General features: G+C 43.2%; 1 protein-coding gene across 1 annotated transcript; it reads left to right on the forward strand.

The window, feature by feature from the left end:
• Positions 1-9,764: 9,764 nt before the first annotated feature.
• Positions 9,765-12,275, forward strand: LOC103702695 (scarecrow-like protein 8). Its single transcript, XM_008785231.4, has one exon. It carries the CDS (start codon positions 9,969-9,971, stop codon positions 11,862-11,864), a length of 1,896 nt encoding a protein of 631 aa, XP_008783453.1. The 5' UTR covers positions 9,765-9,968; the 3' UTR covers positions 11,865-12,275.
• The last annotated feature ends 6,708 nt before the right edge of the window (positions 12,276-18,983 follow it).

The following is an 18,983-nucleotide window of genomic DNA, read 5'->3' on the forward strand; positions in this document are numbered from 1 at the left end:
TTTTTTCTCCCTTTTTTTTATTGAATTGTCTCAAGTGATGTATGTTAATACTTGAGTAGAAACCACTGTAATTTGTTTATTATAGTGGAAGTTTGATCGGAGCATGACCTCTGGATGTAGGCTATATGCCGAACCACATTAAATCTTGTGTCTCTTGTGTATGCCTTTGATTTGTTTGATATTTATCACTTAGAATCAGTCCATATATTTTGTTCGCCTAGCATTGGTATTTGTGGTGACTAGCTTCCATATACTTTGTATTCATAAACTTATACTTGGTTATATTTGGTTGAGTTTATAATCTCACCAAGTGAGGAAGTGTTTTTCCTACAGAAAGGGTGTTCCCACCATCAAGCTAGAGATAAGGATAACTATAACAATCTCCCGCGGTTATGCCGAATCTTTTCGCAGTTACAGTATGACTCCAAGTTACTAAGATCCAATTTCCAATAAATAAACCATGAACCCAGTATAACAAAGGTATACCTTGAAAGCAAATCCTTAGTACCGGCATTATTACTGCCATTATTATTAAGCTCCTTATTCTTTCTATCTCTATCTTCTTCTTCTTTCTCATCTGCTACCAAGAAAATCTTTTCAAACTTAAACAATGGAGGACCAGTCGAAGCCAATCCGGTGAACTCCTTGACTTTGTCTGTTGTCTTGTAGATCCACAAAAGTAGCTCATATCAGTGGTTTGAGGATCGATAGCAACAAATATCTAAAAATCTACCAAATATTAGAAGGAGACAGACTCAATTTCTACTAATTAGCAGTGAAACTAAATCGCACCCGTATTTAATTGGCCTCTGTGCATGGAGCTAAGTGTAAGTTTTCAAAGTAGTGTTTATTATAGCATTCTTGGCGGCCACCTGTTATGTTAGGCATGTACATTAATAATTACAATTTAAATACATAAGAGTTACCTCCAAGCCTTATTTCCTATTAAGAGCAAGCAAATAAAATAACTCTTTCATTAATTAAATATATCATTTATTTCTTGAATTCTATGCCAGTTGGATTGTTTTTTTTTTCAACGTGATAAAATATGGATTGAACAAGTAGCATCATAATTCTTCTAATATTCTTTGTAGTTTCTTAATATAATGAAAAATAAGAACCAAAATAATAGTTACCATTTTAATGACAGATGATTACTTAGGGATATTGGCGTGACACCATGGTTATCTTATATATGTTGCCCAAAAGAGCCCCAACATCACCTTCATTGAGATATCGCTGCCCCATGCTAAATAAGTCATATTCAAACTTAGGCAATGCTTCATTCGAGATAAAAGGAAGCACACAACTTGCTCCAACTCCTATGCATGCCAAAAAAACTTCTGAAAGTCAAGTATAAGCCCAAGAATAATTATTCCAATCAAATGTCATGCCAAGAGTAGCTGTTTTAAAAAAAAGGTGCCATAAACTACTCCTGGTGCATAAAGCCTTCAATTTATAGCTGCTTTCTTTTTAAATGAATTTCTTTAAAAAAAAACGCTTAACCTAGTTTTATTCTATATAAAGACGAGGCCAGACAGAAATTAGAGTATCGTGTAGAATAACCATTCCTTCCAATATGCACTACTATTTATCTTCAACCTTGTATAAATGGTGAACCAAATGCAATGTTATGGCTGCTGAGATACTTCATGCCTTACAATTAGCTAAAATGTTCTTTTGTTGCTTAGAGCAAAATTGGAGAAAAAAAAACTTATGGTACCAGTAGGAGATGATAACTAGCCTTTTCATTTTCTATGGACTAAGTGACCCCTACTTGACTGGCTAGAATAAATGCCACATGTATGGGATCTATTTGCGATGATCCTGGAGATCAGAAAAATAATGTATATGGGTTCAATGAAATCATTTATTTACACTGATGGTACATTTGAATGCGCGCAATTTAAGCATACCGTGACTAAAGTTGCATAAGATAAATTATTTGGTAGCGTGTAACTTTAAGCACTCAAGCTAGAAGATGGCAATGGAAAACTGGGCTATCGCCAACATCTCCATCCATCGTAACATTAATTGCTCATCACTCTTGTTCAAACTCCTTCAACCCTCAAATAAATTCATTAAGAAATATTAATCGGCAATTATGCATCAATAGCACATAAAACAATTTGTCTTTCTTTTTTCACAAGAAGTATGCTGGGTTTGCAATCATGTCTAGTCTAACTTAAAACTTCACTGCGAGCGACGTCAGCTGGTTAAGCTGGGTCCAATATAATAAACAAAATTCCTTTCTAATCACTTCAAACGTCGTAAAAAAAATGAAGACAAAGAGGGCTACTAACTGCTACTAACATTATTGTTTGGCCAAAGCTTGCCATGCAGAAACGTCCAAAGCTTGGATAGATGGAGAAGTAGCTGTGAAGATACGATGAGAGGGGAACAAGGCCGCGGCTCCCATACAGAAGAGCTATCCGAAGAGATTGGAGGGGAAGAAACCAACATATATATATATTTAAGGGAGAACTTTCTTTCCTTGTTTTCTTGGCGAAAGCATATGGAGACACGTTCATATATAGATGATAATTAATAGAGAAAAGTATATCAAGTTTATGTCAAGGAAAATAATATAGGAGAATAGCTCAATGATCTAAAAAGAACTGTGTCTATAAGCATTCCCTGGGAAAATAAAATGATAGTAATTAGGTCGCTGACCTACTAGATCGAGCAGATCGATCGATTGTTTTGGTCCATCAAGTGACAGGGTTCAGGTTTGCCTCAATAAAAAGGGCTTCATAATTTTTAGTAGAATGAAAATAACACAACAAAAACCAGCAAAAAGATAAGTAAAGTAACTCATAAGTGAAACAAGATAATAAGAACAATTATACAAGGATAATTGAGTACATGACAGGTGATTCTTTAGGGTGAGATAAGGTTCCCCACATAGAAATTCTTAGCGTGAAGATTACTTCACCCTAAAGTATCAAGATTCATGGTAAGTTCACCACATAGAAATTCTCAGCAGAAAATCTGCGTAGTTTTTGAAGTGTTGGAGATGCTGCTTGGTTGTGGCTTTATTTTTTTTTTTTAAACTCATGAAATGTTGGAAATTGTTCTCAAACAACTATCTTAGAACCGTTGAAGCCCAAGTTGCTTGCTAAAGTGCAATCAATTTCTAGGACCCTGTCTCTATCCAATATCCATAAATATTGGGAACACTTTCAAAAGGTTATACCATCATAAGAGGCTTTTATTACACTGTAGGATATAAATGTGTTACCAGCCGTTCAAATGTGGATTCAATTCCATGCACTATTTGTCGATCATGTTGCATATACCCAACAACATCATTATATAAAAACTTATAAATTTTGAATTTTTTCTTCCTTTTCTTTTTGGTGAGGTGGGAATAGGATGGCTGAAATGTTGTATTTTGTACATATTCATCTTCTTTTACATTTTTTTGACCGTGTGAGCAGCGCATTATTGTAATAGCTAAAACATTTGTCTTTAATGCTTTGACTATGACATTATTTCCACCCTTCCGTAAAGCCCGCAATATGCATATCTAAATAGAGAGCTTTATTATTCTTGAAAGGCTCTTTAGTCCAAATGATCCATTGACAAAAGAGGTAGTGAAACAGTCAAGCCTAATGACCATAGAACAAGCCCCACAATCTTTATACAATTGCCACATAATGAATTTAAGGATTGCACCCTCTCATTAAATTCTTGTTTAATTGAAAGTGTTTCTATTGAACACTGCCATGAAAGAAAAGTATTAAGTCCTAGGATTACATCCCCTACTTCTACTTTGCAAGAAGCTAGTTAGATGAAGTGATATATAAGATAGATTTCACTTCTTTCAGGAGGATCGAGTATCTACTCATTTCAGGTCCAAAATTAATCAAGCACTTAAATCGAAAATCCACACAGTTGATCATGATTTACACCACTACAAATATCTAAAAAAATCTAAAATTATTTATGTTGATTCTCTCTAAACTATGCATTAATTATACACAAAAATTGATGGTTAAAATAATATAAGACCATATTTTATTATGATCTAATATTAAAATTTATTAATTTTCAATCTATACATTTTTAACATCTATGAATCATGATAAATAAGGTTAATTCTTAAATTTTAAATATTTAACCATGTACATAGCATGTTGACATAATGAAAATCGTCAATTTTTTGTCTTTTGATGCATAAGTTAGATACCACAAAAAATACCTGATTTTTTATTTTTAGGCAATTTTAGCAGTATAGATCATAAGCAATGGTATGAATCCTCGATTTGAATATGTGATATTGATTTTGGATATGAAAGGAGTAGAGGGTATATATATATTGAAGAATTTCTTAATTAATTTTGTTATGAAATATTCGCATGAAGAGCCCAAATTAAATGGTCAGTTGCTTGGGAGGATTGGTTTTTAGGGTAATCTTATACGACTACATTGTTGTGCCATATTAGTATCAATTAAAGGATGAAATAAGTTACACCTCTCGGGCAATTAAAAGCCCGCTAGAGTGGCACAACTTAACCCATGTATTAATTAGCTAATATATTTTGAAGCTGAAAACCAATTGTGGTCGACCAAACACTCTACCTTCCAAGTTCTAGAATTAGAGATGCAGGAGGCAAACTACCACTAAATAAAGAATCCCTAATATCCTGGCGACAACTCGATAAAGCCCTTCGTGGAATATGGAACCAACCATGCGGGTCTGCTGCCCTCTTGGTCCCACATCATCTCACCAAGTGCACCAAACCATCATTGTTATCGAACCAATTTTGTCGCACATCTCAAGCTTCATTGTGTCCTTAGTTGGATGTAATGGTGTCATGCCTGGAGCAACACCACCATGGCTTTAATTTGCATCACAAAGTTTACCTTTGCAACCCCAGGTTATCAAACTTCTTCATATACTTCTGTGGATTCAATGAAGAGTCCCTAATATCTCAGCCACAATTCACTCGTGGCATCTTCAACCAAGCATATCCCGTTCAGCATCTTGGGCTCTACTGCCTTCTCGGTCTCACATCATCCCACCAAGTGCACCAAACCAGATCATTGTGTTCCTAGTCGAATGCAATGGTGCCATGCCACGAGCAACACCACTCTCGTTGTGTCTAAAGTTATAACAGCCATGCATGCCCTTGTCGCCATGCATGCCTCTGCATCACTGAGTAATTAATTAAATTTTACCTTGCAACCCCGGGAATTGAAACTTTTCTTTTTCACGTACTTCTGCGGATTCACTACCAGGGAAGAGTGGAAACTCCTGGGTTGAGGAAGAGTGAAGCACACGCCGATATGTCAAGGGGGGGGGGGGGGGGGGGGGGGGGGGGGGTGGAGTTCTCTCTTTTGTAGTTTGTATAAAAATCAGTCATCATCACAGAGAGAGAAGGCTTACCTACCACATCCTTTTTATTCGCTCCATGCATTCTATGCTTTCTTCTTTAACTGACTCTTGAATTTATTTCTTGTGCCGTTGACATAATGGCCGCAACCACCAGTGTAATATTCGTGGGCAACCTCGCCAACTCGTTTTCACGTCAAGTCATGCATGCTGGTGGAATACTATTGCAATCCAATAGCGAAAGCTGCCTCATACTGATTGGGGTACGAGGGGGTCAGTTTGGAATGAAGTCAAGTCTAAACCTTGCTTCACATGCAAGCGGATCGAAATCCGAGTTGTGTTTTCATGGTAAAATTCGAATTCAGATGTGGATAGCCAACTTTCAAATCATACCTGGCCTACGTTTATCGAGATTACCAAACTTAAAAAGACAGAATCTTAGCCCCCACATCCGCCCAAAAAGAAGGGGAAAATGGAAGAAAAGTTGGATTTAATACAATGCCAGGATTTCGTTAATTATAACTTCAAAACCATAGTTGGCGTCAAGATGCCGCCTGCTTCATGCAGTCATCCAATTTAGTTGTTTCCATATCGTAAATAGCATACATTGTTTACTTCAATGCTCTTAGAGAATTGGCATTCTTTTCCCTTGAGTTTGTTCCTTCTCTACCTTTTGTTGTGGCTCAAAACCATGGTAGTATAGAAACATCAGCAAGAGGGTTTGTAGCATGACTTCTAGGGGCTTGGCTTTATCATTTTGGTTTAAAAGCCACCCAAAAAGGGGAAAATAATGTAGTCTAAATTTGACACCCAATTATAGTCTGACAAATGACACCCAGGGAGATCTACTTCAACCGGATTTAAGCTCCTAGGTGGACCCAAATAAGGAAAGCCAGAGCCAGCTCTCCTCTAGGCTTGGGACTCTACTAAGAGTCAAACCTTAGTAGAATCATGACTCCTTTATAAAAGCAGGACCAGGGGAACCAGGTACGCATGGCTCATCTCGCACATATTATTCTACTATTCTGTTCTTGAAATTTTCTTCTACTTTTATGTACCCCAAAGTCTTATTTGACTTAAATATAGGAGAGCCACACGGACTGGATTAAATTCGGTGACCTTGAATCTTCTTGCTTCTTCTTGCGTGCAGATCAGAGCTCTTTCTCTTAGAGCAGATCCGTTAGTGAACCGTAAGATCTTTTCCAGCCTCAAAACGGATTTTGGTGGCAACAGAAAGATTTCACAAATGCTCTAGCTTTAGCTAGCTAGCTTCTTGTCTGAGCTTTGAAATTAAGACTACAAGCCAGCCTTGTCCCTACCGTTTAAATTTGCTCGCTGGTGGATATTACATTGGCAGGCAAGACAATAAATTCGATGATGCAGTCCCTTCAAACGAGCAACTTACGTTTAGAATACAAATATAATGTTTCACTGAGTACACATTTGACTAGTCTCCATATTTAAGGATCCATGAGGTAAGCTTGCTTTAAAGTAGTTACTTTTCAACCTGACATGTTGTAGGATTTCAATAATAATGTAATCTTGAAATTTAGAGCGAGATAATTGGGTGGCAAACCAACTCCTCAACTAATTTCTCTTGGGAATTTTCATTTCCCATGTTAAATACCTGATCCAGATCATGATCTGCTATCCACACAAATCATCTCTGGATAGGGGCGGCAAAGTATGACCCGACCCACCAACATAACCCATGTTCGACCCGCCATAAACAGGTTTGGATTTAGCCTAAACAGGTTCGGATCGTAAACAGGTTGACCCGTGGAAGGCTTGGAAGCTCCCCTCACCATCCTCAGCCCCGACGACCCCCGCGACGCCCCTGGATGCCGCCGACCTGAAATCGAGCGGCGGGGAGGATGTCGAAGACATCCCGGAGGCGGCAGCGGCGCGGGGGGGGGGGGGGGGGGATCCGAGAGCACGAGGACGGCGGCAGGGGCTAAGGTTAAGGTTTTGGGCCCTCCCCTCTCTCTGTTTTCCTTCTTCGGCCCTCAAGACCTCAAGTCAGAGATCGTCGTCGTCGAGCCAGAGGTCGTCGTCGAGCTGCAGCTCCTCGAGGTACGCTTTCTCCACCTTCGCTAGAGTCATCGTCGAGACAGAGATCGTCGTCGTCGAGCCAGAAATCGTCGCTTTCTTCCAACCGATAGAGTCGGACCGGCGATCATCGACTTCTTTCAATCGAGAGAGTAGGGCCGGCGGATTTGCAGGTTTGCGGAAGCCGGAAGGATGGGAGGAAGAGATTGTAGAGCCGGCGGATTAAACGGATGGAGATTGGAGAAGGAGAACGGGTTCGGTGGGGATTCGACTGGGGAGTTGAGAGATTTTTTTTTTATTAAACGAGTTAAACGGGTCGGGTCGGGTTACCCGTTTAATAAACAGGTCAGGTTCAGATTGTAATTTTCTGACCTATTTAATAAACAGGTCGGATTCAGGTTTAAGGTTTTTTGATCCGACCTGCATCTGATCCGATCCGTTTTTGCCCGATCCGACCCGATTGCCACCCCTATCTCTGGGCTATAGTCTACTCAGGACAAAAGGACCCATCACATTCAACTGGCATATACATTGGACTACCTACTAAAATGATGCCATGCATGATATCAACTTATTGGCAGGATGAACAAGTTGTGTCAAGCTAGGCATAGCCAGATGGTCTTACTTGAATTTAGAATACAAAACCTGAACTAACCAACGAGATTGCTCAAGAGTTGGCAAAACAGGCCACACGGCCGCAACTCTGCATGGTGGCCAACCTCCGAGGTGAGATTTTCTGCTAAGAAGGGGTCAGGATTGACCAAAATGGCTGAAAAAGATGCATGCTCGCCTAGAAATGCCCGGTCCAAACCATGGGGCAGGGTTGTATCCTTCCATTCTTCGAACAAGTTAACAACCGTCGGAACGTGCTATAATTGCTTTCAGATCTTTGCGGAGCGTGGTCTAGTATCGTTCTCTCGCGCGAAGGATGCAATTCGAACCCTTCGAACCATCCACATGAAAGCTTTCATTTTCGAGATTTCTCAAGATAAATTTCGATGGATGTGTATCTAATGGCGGAAGCAAGGGAGGAGCTATCTTCATCATCAAAGGTTCGGGTTCTATGATGATTACAGCTAGTAGTTGTCAGATCTTCGACACCTCAGTTCTAAAGGCGGAGTTACGACTAGCTTGAATCGGCGTGTGTTACGCTTGGCGCGAGCAATTATTGGTTGGATCCAGCAAGAAGTGGGAGGAGTGGGCGATAACCATCCACTGCTTAGGAATATCTGGGTTATGATCAGTGATGGGATGGTTCTGTAGGTAAAGCATGTGTTTCGAGAGGCTAACGGAGCAGCAGATTGGGTAGTTTTCTGTGTGGCTAACCATTATGCAAAGATTCTTTAGTCAGGAGATCTGGTATTATTTGGTTATTTTTTATTTTTTAAATATATCCATATCAGCTATGTATGACACATATCTATTTTAGAGGTTAAAAAAAATTACGGAACATAGTTTTAGTCTGAGCCCAGGACGGAAGCCTCTCATAAAGTACACAATTGGGCCCCACGGTGAAAGGGGCCCCCATGGGGCATGTCAAATCCTCCTTGCGGTACCGCGAGAGTGGTAACTCTGGGAATAAGTGGGCCAAAGGCATCAGTCCTCGAGGGGAACCTATCTAAGACTATACCCGCTTTTGACCGGTCTCGTGCTCGAGAGCTGGTGTCCGGCGCTCCATGTGGGATGTGGGTCTTCCCCTCAACAGGTGGAGCTACAGCATTTCCTACTTGGGAACCCGAGGAATGTGTATGGGTGGGCGGGCAGGGCACGGAACATTCGTTTTTGTTGGCATACGCGTGTCACGATGGGAGTCCCGCCTCTTATGCTCTCTCTCTCCTCTATTGGAGGGAAGAAGGGAAGAAAGAAGAAGGCGGGTGGTGTGGTGGGTGGTTGGATGGTTCGGTTTCCTAACAAATTCCGCCACCCCCGCACGCAACCTTAGCTTATCAAACCTCCGTAGACATTAGACCACTCCCACTCTTCCTTTATTAAAGAGGAAAAAAAATAATCCTCGTATTTGACCGGATTACCCCTCGACAAACGTGTTATTAACTGGCGAAACCAGATTGCGGACCATGTAGAAGATGGAAACTGTGGAGGGTAGAATGGGGGTTTGGGTGGAGTACTGGAGTGCAATTGCCTTCGAGTGGCGGAGGCCTCGCCAGCGTCGCCCGGTTTTCCAAATTTTTGAAATCAGACGGAAGAGGCCGCCTCCACCGACGCGTGCCGGTGCGGCGGGCCCTCCCCCCTGGCCACCCCCGGTTTTTTTTTTTGTTTCCAGAGGGGATGAAAGGTCGCGACCCCTCTCACCTCTTCCCGCACACACCCCCTCACTTATTATATGCATTTATTATTATAATACAGAAGGTAAATAAATCAAGAGGGAAGAGGACGGAAAGAAAGGGCAGGCAGAGGAAAAATAGATATAAGATGGGCACAAAGGAAGGCTATTTTATTCGAGGGGTTCGGCGGATGGGATGGCAGGGAGAAAGCTGCCGCGAGAGATGAGCAGCAGCAGGAGCTCTTAGATTCGGTGGTTCGAATCATCGATCGCTCTTTGGTCCGTGATCTTTGCTAAGCCATGGCGTCTGGGTTCCCGGGGCGCGATCTCCGCCGAGGCTTTGGGTTCGGGGCCGGATCCGCGATCCAGGTGCCTCCGTTCGCGAACCGATCGGAGCGCGGCGGCGGCGGAGGAGGAGCAGCCGCGGCGGCGGCCGGAGGCCTCTTGAAGCGGTCGCTCAACGAGATGGATAGGCAGCAGCAATTGCAGCTCCAGCACGCTCTTTTCCTCCGATCGGTGAAGCCGAGGACCCATCACGCCTCTCCCTTCTCCCCTCTCTCTTCGGTCGGTATCTCGTCCTCGGCGGCGTCTTCTTTTTCCTCGGATCATTCCGCTTTCACCACCTCTTCTTCTTCCTCCCTGTCCGCCTCTTCTCTTTCTTCCGGTTTGGGCTACGCAAGAAGGCAGCACCCGAACCCGAACCCGAACCCGAGCCCGCCGGATCTCTCCTTCTCGACGGCGGCGACGGGGCCAGCTGCGGCGCCGTCTTGTGTGACCGAGTCGGAGAACAAGGTCACGGTGCGGAACCGGCTGCTCGAGGAGCTGGAGAGGCGACTTCTGGACGACGAGGACGAGGACGAGGACGTGGTCAGCGCCTCGGGCTGCTCGGCGGTGACCACCAACGAGTGGAGCGAGGCGATGCAGCAACTCCTCTCGCCGCCGCCGGCGACGGTGGCGGCACAGCACCCGCTCTCCCCTTCGCCCACCACGTCCTCATCCTCCAGCACGTCGTCCTCCGCTTCCTGCTCTCCTCCCTCCGCCACGCCCTCGCGGCAGATGCTCTCCGACACCGTGGCGGCGATCGTGGACGGGAATCTGGAGGCGGCCGCCGCGAATCTCGCGGTCTTGAAGCGGGCCGCGAACCCCCACGGCGATCCCGAGCAGCGGCTCACGGCGATGATGGTGGCCGCTCTGTGCTCGCGGCTCGAGACGCCGACACCGTCGTCCGGAGCGCTTCATCGTCCCACCGCCGAGCTCTGCAGCACCGAGCACCTGGCAGCTACCCAGATGCTCCACGATCTCTCCCCCTGCTTCCAGCACGCCCTCTTCGCTGCCAATCTCGCCATCCTCGAGGCCACCAGGGATTCCCCCAGGATCCACATCCTCGACTTTGACGTCGGTCAGGGAAGCCAGTACATGGCCCTCATCCAGGCCCTCGCGGAGCGCCATCGTCATCGCCCCTCCGCCCGGCCTCCCAACGTCAAGATCACCGCCGTCGCCGACCCGACCTCCCCGTTCAATTCCTTCAGCAACGGCAGCGGCGGGCTGAGGATGGTCGGTGACCGGCTGGCGAAGCTGGCGGAGGGGTTCGGAGTGGGGCTCCGGTTCAGCATCGTGTGCCGTCGGGCGTCGGAGCTGGACGAGGCGGCGCTGGGGTGCGAGCCCGGGGAGGCCCTGGCGGTGAACCTGGCGTTCGTGCTTTCGCGGGTGGCGGACGAGAGCGTCTCGCCGGCGAATCCTCGCGACGAGCTCCTCCGGCGGGTGAGGGCCCTGGGGCCGCGGGTGGTGGCGCTGGTGGAGCAGGAGATGAACAGCAACACGGCGCCCTTCGCGGCGCGGTTCGCGGAGGCGTGCGGGCACTACGGAGCGCTGCTGGGGTCGCTGGAAGCTACGCTGGGGCGGGAAAGCGGGAAGCGTTCGCTGGTGGAGGCCTGCCTCGCTCGGAAGGCGGCCAACTCGGTGGCCCGGGAGGGCGCGGACCGGGTTGAGCGCTGCGAGGTCTTCGGCAAATGGCGGGCGCGCATGGGGATGGCCGGTTTCCGGTCCGTCCCGCTCGGCCCGGCCGTGTCTGAGCCGGTCAAGGCCCGGCTCGCATCACCCGGGTCCAACCCGGGTTTCACGGTCAAGGAGGAGGCCGGCGGTATCTGCTTCGGCTGGTCGGGCCGGGTCCTCACCGTCGCTTCCGCATGGCGTTAGGCCGAGGCTATCATCATCGCATGATTAATCATCTTTACTATTATTATTATTATTATAACTATTATTACCGTTGTTGCTCTTGTCGCCGGTTTCTCTTTTTTTCTCTTTCTTTCCTTATAATTTTGCTCATCAGTGATAATAATAGTATTTATTGATAACATTAATAATGTAGATACTATTATTTATCATTGATATTTACGCATCTATTCTATTTCTAAGGGCCCCTCGATTGGAGTCATTATTGTAATTATTATTGTAAGGGCGTTGCTTTGCTCGGGGGGTTCTCATTGATGATGTTGTGGTGTGTTAGAAGCCAGGAGAGAATCCGCGTGTGTTGGGCGTGTGGTCTCATCTGGTTTTCAACATGGTATATCAAGCATTTGTTGACAGCTGGGGGCTGATATTCTTATTTGATTAGCTGGCGGTGATAACATATATAATTTTCGTTTTGAATGTCGTCAGTGAGTTGGTGGATTGGTCTCAATGAGGTGCCGAGTCCTGGGACAACTTGGCTCGCACCCTTAGGGGATTTGAGGCCTGAGCTCATCTGAGGTCTCTAGCCGAAGTCCACAATTTTCAGTGCATGTCCCATCTGAGGTCTGAGCTGGGGTTGTTCCTTGGCTTGGGTTTTGATGTCACGAAGCAAGAAATATGTTTCGAGGTAGGTTATATGCTAGCGGACATGATACAAGGAAAATGCTTGCTCTTTTGCGAACACATGGGCTGCATGTATACTTTCAGTTTGTGTTTGGGGCCTTTCGTTCCGGTAAAGTGTGTGAAAATGCATGTTAGAGACGCGACTTTATGTGGCTTTGATGCTAAAAGCCGTCGACTGCGTGACAAAATTTAAATACTATAAAGATAATGATGGCTCCATGATAAAAGAGTCGAATCCTTCCTACCAAACTATTTTGACACCTTAGAAGCCTTGCTTACGATTGAAGGGCACCGCCCCTCTAACAACAACAAAACAAAATATATCCAGAGAGTGAAATAGGATTGTGGACTAAGGAAAGCAAGGTCTGTCATGATTGTGGCAATGCCAAAAAATCAGGAAAAAAAAAAGAGACAAATCTTGCTTTCTATTTTCTATAAAGGGTGATTGTGGCTTGGGTCCTTACAATGTGAAGATATCGCAAGAGAAGAATTGCACACATCAAACTCAACAACTTATTGGGTTCCTCATATAGGAAAGCAATAAATTCTCATGATGTGAAATTAGCAATAATATGATATCATACTTGTCCAATTTAACAAGAAGCTAGGAAAGTAATAATATGCGGCTCCCTTTACATTCGCATGAATAATCTTCTTGACAAGAGATGGAGTGACGTTCGTGATTAGGGACCAGGATTCTAGATTGGTCGCTGCGCGGTTCGAGGTGTTAGCTTTTAGGGTGGAGCTAAAGGCAGTGTGAGACAAACTCTTCTACGCGAGACAAGTGCTTGAGTCGGGGTGTATCATCCTCGAAGGAGACTCAGCGATGTGATTGAGCGCATCCTGAAGGTGGGGTGGGAGGCTGAGCACCCGCTTCTGCACGATATTCGATGGCTGCAAAGGGAGTGTTGTGCCTTCCAGGCCATGCACGTGTTTTATAAGACGAACAGAGCTACTGATTGGGTAGCCTCTTTTACTACTCACCATTCTGGAGAGATCCTCTGGACTGGGCATGTTTCTGTTCCTTCACTGTGTAGTAATTCAGCTAGTTGTGCGTATATAAGATTAGTGTGAGCAGCCGATGTGCCAAAAAATAAAAATAAATTTTTTTAACCAAATAAGGAGTAAATCTATAACATAATTAAAAGACCGCATTGTAATACATGCATACAATGTTATATTTCCATTTCAACCAGATCATACTTTAGATTTTAATGTCCTTACTAAAATCTTGCCAAATTTTGTAACTATAATTCTCAAATTGGCCTCTCTCAAACAATAGGCAATGTTAAATTCATTTGATTTATTTATCCTTAATTGTACAATATTGTAGGAATGACAACCCTCTTAATATATATATTTGAAAATTGCTTAATTAACCCTCTATGTCCACACATGTTAAAGATGCAAATACCCCTTCACAAAGAAAGTCAGACTATTAAGCAAGACTTGGGGAAAAAAGAAAAAGAAAAAGAAAATGAAGGCATATTGGTATGCCACCCCCCCCCCCCCCCCCCCCCCCTAGTTAATTATTTATGGATTAGATATAACGACGAATGATAATAAGAAATCAGATGCAAAACTATCCATGATATCAATGTTTCACCCTCACATGATATGCTATTGAATGAAATTTTATTAGCAATAATTTTCTCTAATCAAGATTGGAGGATTCTAGAAACACAATCACCATCCGTTCATTGACTGATTATCCAAGGCTTCCTAGAGTTTGTTTTCTAGCAAGGGCTTCATCATCATCTTCTTTTCTTTTTGGAAGGACAGGGTGAATAAGGTTTGAATGTGACATTCTAGATTCTAATATACAATCCGACAAATTGGTTGAGGAGAGAGTTGTCATGCCGCAAGCTAAAGTTTGGCATGTCTTAGCTAAGTTCATCATAAAGACGGGCATTGAATTATATATGGATTATTTTTTGGTAAAACATAAATTAATTTCTTTGGCATATGTTCTCAAGCTATTAATACGCTGTTAGTAATTTTCGATAGCATTATATAGCTATATATTGTCACGCCCCCGCCTGCGCAGAGCACGTGAGGCATCCAGTATCTCACGTGGGGGCCACATGAGGAAGGAACACGGGGCTCCCCTACCAAATATTGTCCGGTTCCGGGGCTTCACGCAAGCGTCCTTCACCCCTCCCCGGTTTTGTTTTCCATCCAAAATGCGTCTGCAGAATTAGGAGACACCCGCCTCATATGCCAGGCTCTGGAACGAGTCTTTCCGATGTGGGACTATTGGGTCTCACATATATCATTGTAAATACTGCACATCCAATCCTTCGATAGATTTTTAAGTCACCAAGCCTTTGTTTTAATTTTGATTTCCTTATAAACATATGTCACTCTCACCTCTTTTAGTTTATTATCCATAGGACTGATTTCTTTGGCTTGATGTTTTTTCAAATAGAAGACTTTCTAAACTATTCATTTTTTAAGGGAAAAAAAAAAGCATGAATCACAACTAGCAATTAAGATAAAGGAGTTTAACTAGATACCAAATTCTCATTCTTACCAACCACCTCTTTATAAAAGAAAATAAAAAAAAGGAAAAGGGAGAACTCTCAACCTACCTTGTTGTTGCCAGATTCGCCTTTATAAAGTTGATGCTTACAGTTGGCCCATCCACTGGTTTGCGAGCCGAAGTCCACGAGCAGCTTATTGATCAAAAGACGTCAATCGGCGAGACAACCTGCTCATGGGATTGGTACCATCCTATTAATCAGAGTGGGCAAAACCATTCCGAATCAGACGGTTTTGATCGTATCGAGCAATTCCAATTTGTAACAGAAACGAAATCTATTGTTGAAGAAAAAGAAATAGAAGAAAAGAAAGAAAAAGAGAACGAGCAGGAGAGAGAGGAAGGCCGGTAGAAGATAGCGAAGGCTGGCGGAGGCCAGCGCCCGGACAGAAGGCGAAGGCTGCAGCCAGGTCTGGTAACTTCACTTAAATATTGTGAATTTTTTTAGTGGCTGGACTTTTGTTTCGAACGAAACAGGAGAACCGTTCCCAGCTTTCATCTCCTACCCGGGCGCCGACCTCCAACCGCACTCTGCCGGCCTCCATCGGCCTTCCTCTCTCTCTCTCTCTCCCCCTTTCTCTCTCTCTTTTCTTCTCTCTCGTTCGTCCTCTCTTCCGCCTTCTCTACTATGTTGGTACAGGCCTGGCATGACATGAACCCGTATCGATCCATGGCGCTAGGCAACCAGTCCGGTGTCCGATACTGACACAACAAACTATGCTATTGATCGTTGGAACCCATGGTACAATTAGAATAGACAATATTCTTTGATGCCAACTACAATTGCAGACGTGTAGAGCAGGCCAGGGAATTCCCATCCTCTTCTTATCCGTATAGTTATTATGATTCCAACAAGGAGATACGCTAAGACAAATATAACTATGTGAAGTTCACATCAATTTTATTTTTTATTTGAGAAACATACGCATCAAAATCTAATCGAAAGGACAAAGTTAGGTTTCTGCCATAGTTAGACTAATTCTGAGTCACGCATCTGAAATAAAGACAAAGCTAACTTTAGTCAAAGAGCTCGGTCCGGTTTATGTTTCCTGGGACAACTTTAATTCAACCTAATCCAAAATAAGAAATCACCTAGTCTCTTCATGTAACCACGGCACTAGCTTAAGTCTAATTAAAAATTTTATATAAAAGGAATCTTGTTATATAAGGAGACTGATAATTTGTCCTACTCTAGGGTTACCTAATAAACATATTTGAATTCAAAATTTACAAATTAAACGAAAACCAAGTCTATAAGGATTCATAATCATTTACTAGCAAGACATTATGTCAGGTTTTCAGCCATAATATGTAACCTTTGTTTTATATGACTTGTTTAATTATCTCTAATAGTAGCATCTGGCTAGTAGCACGTATCCCTCTATTAGAACAAATAGGATACGTGTCCTCATCAGGCCCACTTATACAATGGACTTATTTTTACCAGTCACAGACGTAATGATACAAGGCTTCTTATTATATATATATAAGTCGATGCTAGATAAATATGAAAATATAAAAGTTTGTAAAGGCCTGTGTAGCTTAATACCCTCTTTTTATCCATTTGGTCGTGCACCTTGCCACGCGTAGCTAGCAAGTGGGAGAGACTGAAGGCCAATTCAAGGCCAAATCTCATCCCACTTTAAGCTAGCCTATTTACCGCATACAATATAATTTTAGATTTGGACGTAATTTATACAGCATGTCGTCGAGATATTTTCGAATCAGAAAAAGCCATCAGACATGGCAGGTAGTTCTAAAACAAAAACTCAATCTTCTACATTATAGTCGACCTAACTTGCATGCCTTCTGAATGAGAAACCAGGAGCCAATTATACCATCCACTCCCTTCTAACTCTTATCTCAAATAGCAAAGTTCGAGTTAATGATTCATCGGTATACTGAAAATGCTAGGAGAGAATGAAAGGAATGTCCAGGTACCAATGCTAACGGGAGCAGGTGAGGAGTTGCTCGCATGAAGTCGTTAACATGGACTTTGCAATAAGGAAGAGCGTTGGTAGTCATTGCGATAGTCCTAATTTGACTAGAATTAGTTGTATATAAAGATCTGGATATATATTGTGTTATGACTTGTTTTATACTGTGAGGAAAAGTTTTTAACCAGAGTAGCAGATTTGATCTGAGAGCAGGATACGACAGTTTTTCTTTTAGGTGATATATATCTAAGTCGGAGTCAACAGCAGTATCTCAAATAGTCGAGAAAAAGGTGGCCTTGTGCTGCGAGGTGATAGGAGTTCTGTCAACTAGCATGTTCGTAGTGGAGTAGGACTCAAGTCCTACATTTCATAGGAGCATATGGATTGCACCTTTTCACACATTTGTGCCCTGTGGAATAGTGTGGCCGAGCAGTGCTCCACATTTTGATGTTCCCTTATTAATTTATATTCTTTATTCATTTAATATTTTTTTCTTCTTTTTTGGCATATCAACTAAATTATGGTGCTTGATCTTATTTCGTAGGTAATCGTGATGTTCTATATATTATCAGAGAGTGAACAAAGATTTTTTCTACTGAAGCTTGTTTGGTTGCTATAGTTAGGCTTCCAAAATTGATTTAGCTTAGCTGAAGCTCATTTCGGACGTTTGAGCGAGCTGCAATAGGAGTAGGAGTTGGTTTTAGAGTTGCCCGTGAATGAGATGTGACACAAAATGATTGGGGCTCGTGATGGATTATACTTTAATAAAAATAGAAATCATAGATCATACCTTGAGCCATAGAGTCCATAATAGCATGCTGCAGTTCAAGATCCGTGCAAAAAGAGAACCGCCCACTTCAAGATCGGCGCAAGAGGAGAGAGATTGGCAGAGGTCTTTCTGAAGAGGGAGTTTTGTATGTGTTTGGAGAAGGGATCGCCATAGGCTATTTATAAACTCTCTAGAGACCAACCGCCACGGGTGGTTACACCCGTGAAAAGTCACCCCCCCCTCCTCACCGTTGCAGAATATCCTTAATGCCCTCAAGATAATCAAATTTTTTAAAATTTAATAGACTTGTCAATATAGGTTTTAACTAAACAGGATCCAATAGCTCGTGGTAAGTGGAGGTCAAGTTGGACGAGCTCATGCTCGCCCCACTTAAACTGAGCTCCATATGCAGCAACAGCTTGTAATATTAAAACACTACAGCTAGTTTAAAGCCATTAAGGTGTAGGAAATGTGAGGCCAGATTTCCATGCCTTCCACCTGCAAGGCCAGATCAGTGGAGCTGTGAGACATAGGGCTCCACACCTATGAAGGCTTTGGCCCCTCTATTTTCCAGATGGAGGATGCTATATGGCCTGATCCACTACATTTTGGCATATGCACACGTATAAAGGGATCCGAGCATAAATTTGGGGGTGCAGATGCAATGAAACCATGACAATGCCTTTCTTCTTGTTGTTATCCGAAAGGGGAAGAGAAGTAGGGTAGGAATTGTTTGAGCCTAAGATGACGGCGTGTGAATGGATAAGACTATCATGCTCCGAACCTATCGCCTAGGTTTCGCAGAGAATATGCAAGGCCGTGACACATGATCGATCCAGATAATGAGTTTGGAACGTGACAAAGACCTAGCCTGATTTGTTAGTGAGCCCTTCGGACCCGGCATTCTCTAATGACCTACTTCTCAGTTCGATGATGGTTGGTTATCAACTTGATTGTTTAATTTGGACCTCCTTTTTAAATTAGGTCAACTAGGGAATACCTCGTATACCAGTTGGACCATACCACTACTACTGATCTAGAAAGAAATATTTATTAAGAAAGAACCACAAACCCAACCGAACTCTAATCTCTTGATTGATACCTCTCTCCCCTTCATGTCCACAGGTTATGTAGCTTTGAATTGGGGCTCTTTTTTTGGTTTGTGCCCATCATTCATTTTATTCCATTAGGAGAGATGGAGAAAGATCTTCTTATAT

This window comes from Phoenix dactylifera, chromosome 2, assembly GCF_009389715.1.
Source record: "Phoenix dactylifera cultivar Barhee BC4 chromosome 2, palm_55x_up_171113_PBpolish2nd_filt_p, whole genome shotgun sequence".
Taxonomy (NCBI): Eukaryota; Viridiplantae; Streptophyta; class Magnoliopsida; order Arecales; family Arecaceae; genus Phoenix; species Phoenix dactylifera.

Coding starts and splice junctions, on each gene's coding strand:
- LOC103702695 (XM_008785231.4), top strand. CDS start 9,969: ATGGCGTCTGGGTTCCCGGGGCGCGATCTCCGCCGAGGCTTTGGGTTC.